General features: G+C 47.9%; 1 protein-coding gene across 1 annotated transcript; it reads right to left on the bottom strand.

The window, feature by feature from the left end:
- Positions 1-1,097: 1,097 nt before the first annotated feature.
- LOC123041495 (protein FLOURY 1) lies at positions 1,098-2,279 on the bottom strand. Its single transcript, XM_044464094.1, has one exon. It carries the CDS (start codon positions 2,142-2,144, stop codon positions 1,248-1,250), a length of 897 nt encoding a protein of 298 aa, XP_044320029.1. The 5' UTR covers positions 2,145-2,279; the 3' UTR covers positions 1,098-1,247.
- Between the last annotated feature and the right edge of the window lie 662 nt (positions 2,280-2,941).

The following is a 2,941-nucleotide window of genomic DNA, read 5'->3' as shown; positions in this document are numbered from 1 at the left end:
GATTCACATACCCTAAGGTGACAATAATTGAGATTTTTTCGGTGATTACCCTAGTATGAGGAGTCCTTGTATTCACTAAGTGTTAATGCTTTGTTCAGGTTCTCTGTTAAGAGGATGCCTTAATATCTCTTAGATTTACTTTTGAACCCCGCTGCCATGGGAGGGTAGAACAAAAGATATTATGCAAGTTCTTATTATAAGTACGTATGACTATATACAGAATGCATGCCTACGTTACATTGATAATTTGAGCTATTGTGTATCACTCTAGGTTGTGACTATTACATGATGAATGTCATGCAACACAAATACCCATCACTGGTTCAATGCCTACGCTTTTCACATATTGATCTTTGCTAAGTTACTTTCGTTGTTGTTGCTGTTACAATCACTACAAAACTGCTATTGTTACTATTGCTACTGTTGCTACCAATGTCAAACTACCATACTATTGCGTTACTAAACACTTTGCTGCAGATATATAGTTCTCCGGGTGTGGTTAAATTGACAACTCAACTGCTAATACTTACAAATATTTTTAGCTCTCTTGTGTCGAAACAATAAATTTGGGTGAAATAGTACCCTCAAAGATTATCGCGATCCCGTATACTTGTGGGTTATCAATAAATTTTTTTGATGTCGTTGCCGAGGAGTATAGCTCTATTTGTTAAGTCACTTGGAAATTATATCTATTGATCACTATGAAGAATCTGAAAGACGCTAAGACTAAGATCATGCACTTTAAGACGGGGGAGGTAAGAAACTGTCATCTAGCTCCGCACTTGATTCACTATCTGCTTTGAGTAGGCTTGTGATACCGCCTCATATTATTCAATCTAATACTTCCTTCGTTCCTAAATATTTGTTTTTCTAGATATTTCAACAAATGACTACATACAGAGCAAAATGAGTAAATCTACACTCTAAAATATGTCTATATGCGTCCGTATGTGTTAGTCCATTTGAAATATCTAAAAAGACAAATATTTAGGAATGGAGGAAGTATGTCGCAAGTTATTGGTGATATTGATTCTACTATGAATGACACTTATGATGGTGTTATTACTTTGCTTGATAATACTGTGTCACTATGTGAATTTCTTGATGAACAAATTACTAAAGCTTTTTTTTTACAATCAACAAATTGCTGAAGCTAAATAAATCAAAAATATAAATCAAAAATGCCGAAACTGATAAAAATTATGATTCATCTATTATACCCTGCTCTGCTACTATAGTTGAAATGTCTAAGATTGCATGCCAAACTTATTGATCATCCACTGAAGAGACTCGATCACCTGCCGGTCGTACATCTGCTTCTGTTGGGCCATCTCCCGGAACTGCTTCGCCTCGCGCTCCACCAGCGCCTTCTCGTTTCGCAGGCACGCGATCTTGGCCATGGCCTCGTCAGCGGCGGAGGCCGCCGCGCGCCTCTCCTTCTCCAGCTCCTCTAGCGCGGCCTCCTTCAGCCTCCTCTCCCGCACGAGCCGCCGCCTGAGCCGCTCCACATTGCTCTCTTCCGCGCCGGTCACCTTGCTAGCGATGTCCTCGTCCTCCGTGTCGGCCTCCTGCTCCAGCTCGGAAGCCAGCGACCTCGAAACGTCGGAGCAGCTGCCAGAGCGGGCGTGCTCCACGGTGTGGCCCGAGCTACCGTTCCTCATAGCCCGTGCCTTCGTCCCACTCCCACACACGGTGCAGACGACGCCTCTGACGCGCACCGCTTGCACCGTGGGGCCTGGGCTCCCCACGAGCCCCTCCACCACGTCGCAGCGCTTGCCGAGGCGCCAGACTTTGGCGGCCAAGTAGAGCAGGGACATTACGACAAGCACGTGGTGCGCGCCCACGGAGCGGTACAGGGCGGCCAAGCGCGCGGCGGAGGCCCACTCGCGGCCGACCTCAGACTCGGAAGCGTGCAGCATCGCGAAGACCCCGAGCGCGGAGCCGACGAGGAAATAGGCGGCGCCGGCGCCGGGCATGGAGGCGAAAGGGACGCCGGCGAGCGGCTTCAGTAGACCACCGGCACTGGAGATGCGGTTCCAGCCGCCCATGACAGCGGAACTGGGGGCAGGCGAGTGGAATTTTGATTGGAAAGTTGGAATCGCTCGGTGCCAGGGCAAATCTTGGAGATCGATCGGCGTGGGCATTTGTGGAGAACTGGAGATGATGAAGAGTCTGGGAGATGGCCAGGAGCTGGGCGGCCAGCGCCGTGGGCCCGTGGCAGTAGGATTCTCGTTCAGTCTTTTTTTTTTCTTTGAGGATCGAGTTCTGGTTCAGTCGAGGAAGCGAGATTTCTTCGCAGCGTTGCTACACACACGACAGTGTCAAGCCGATTTGTGCACGATCCTACTGATCTAACCACACATGCATGGGACAAAATGCAGCAGAACCGCTGGATGAGGCATCGTCCATGAATCGGCCAATGAGTATCGGCTCCATAGTACTTTCGATTTCTTCGGATGATTTGTGTGGGTCCACATTGTCGGTTCGTGGGTTGCGGAACGTGTGGGGGCCGCCCAAAATGAACGGCATGGATGTGGTGAAGATGGACGTGTTTATGGATGTGGTGCAAGAGGCTTGAGTATGTGACGAAGCCATTTCGGATCCCTTTCTGAGGCTGGACATTTTGCTTAGAAATACGGCGAAAGCGCTTGCCATTTGGGGCCGGAGAATTGTGGAAAATATCAAGCTGCAAATTGTAATCGCTAATATCGTTATCTTACAATTTGACTGCGCCCAGGATACTACTCCCTCCGTCCCAAAATATAAGAACGTTTTTTACACAAGCATAGTGGCAAAAACGTTTTTATATTTTGGGACAGAGGGAGTAGAATGCTGACAGAGGGTGAGCGATGGCTTAGGCGTGCGCTCAAGCAATTGGTGCTGGGGCTTGCCTCGTTGGAGAGAACTATATCTAGACAAAGATCTCGGATAACTTGGCTCC

The sequence above is a fragment of the Triticum aestivum genome, chromosome 2B, assembly GCF_018294505.1.
Source record: "Triticum aestivum cultivar Chinese Spring chromosome 2B, IWGSC CS RefSeq v2.1, whole genome shotgun sequence".
Classification (NCBI taxonomy): Eukaryota; Viridiplantae; Streptophyta; class Magnoliopsida; order Poales; family Poaceae; genus Triticum; species Triticum aestivum.
Note: the sequence above shows the minus strand (reverse complement) of the source record. Positions and strands in the feature narration are given on the sequence as shown.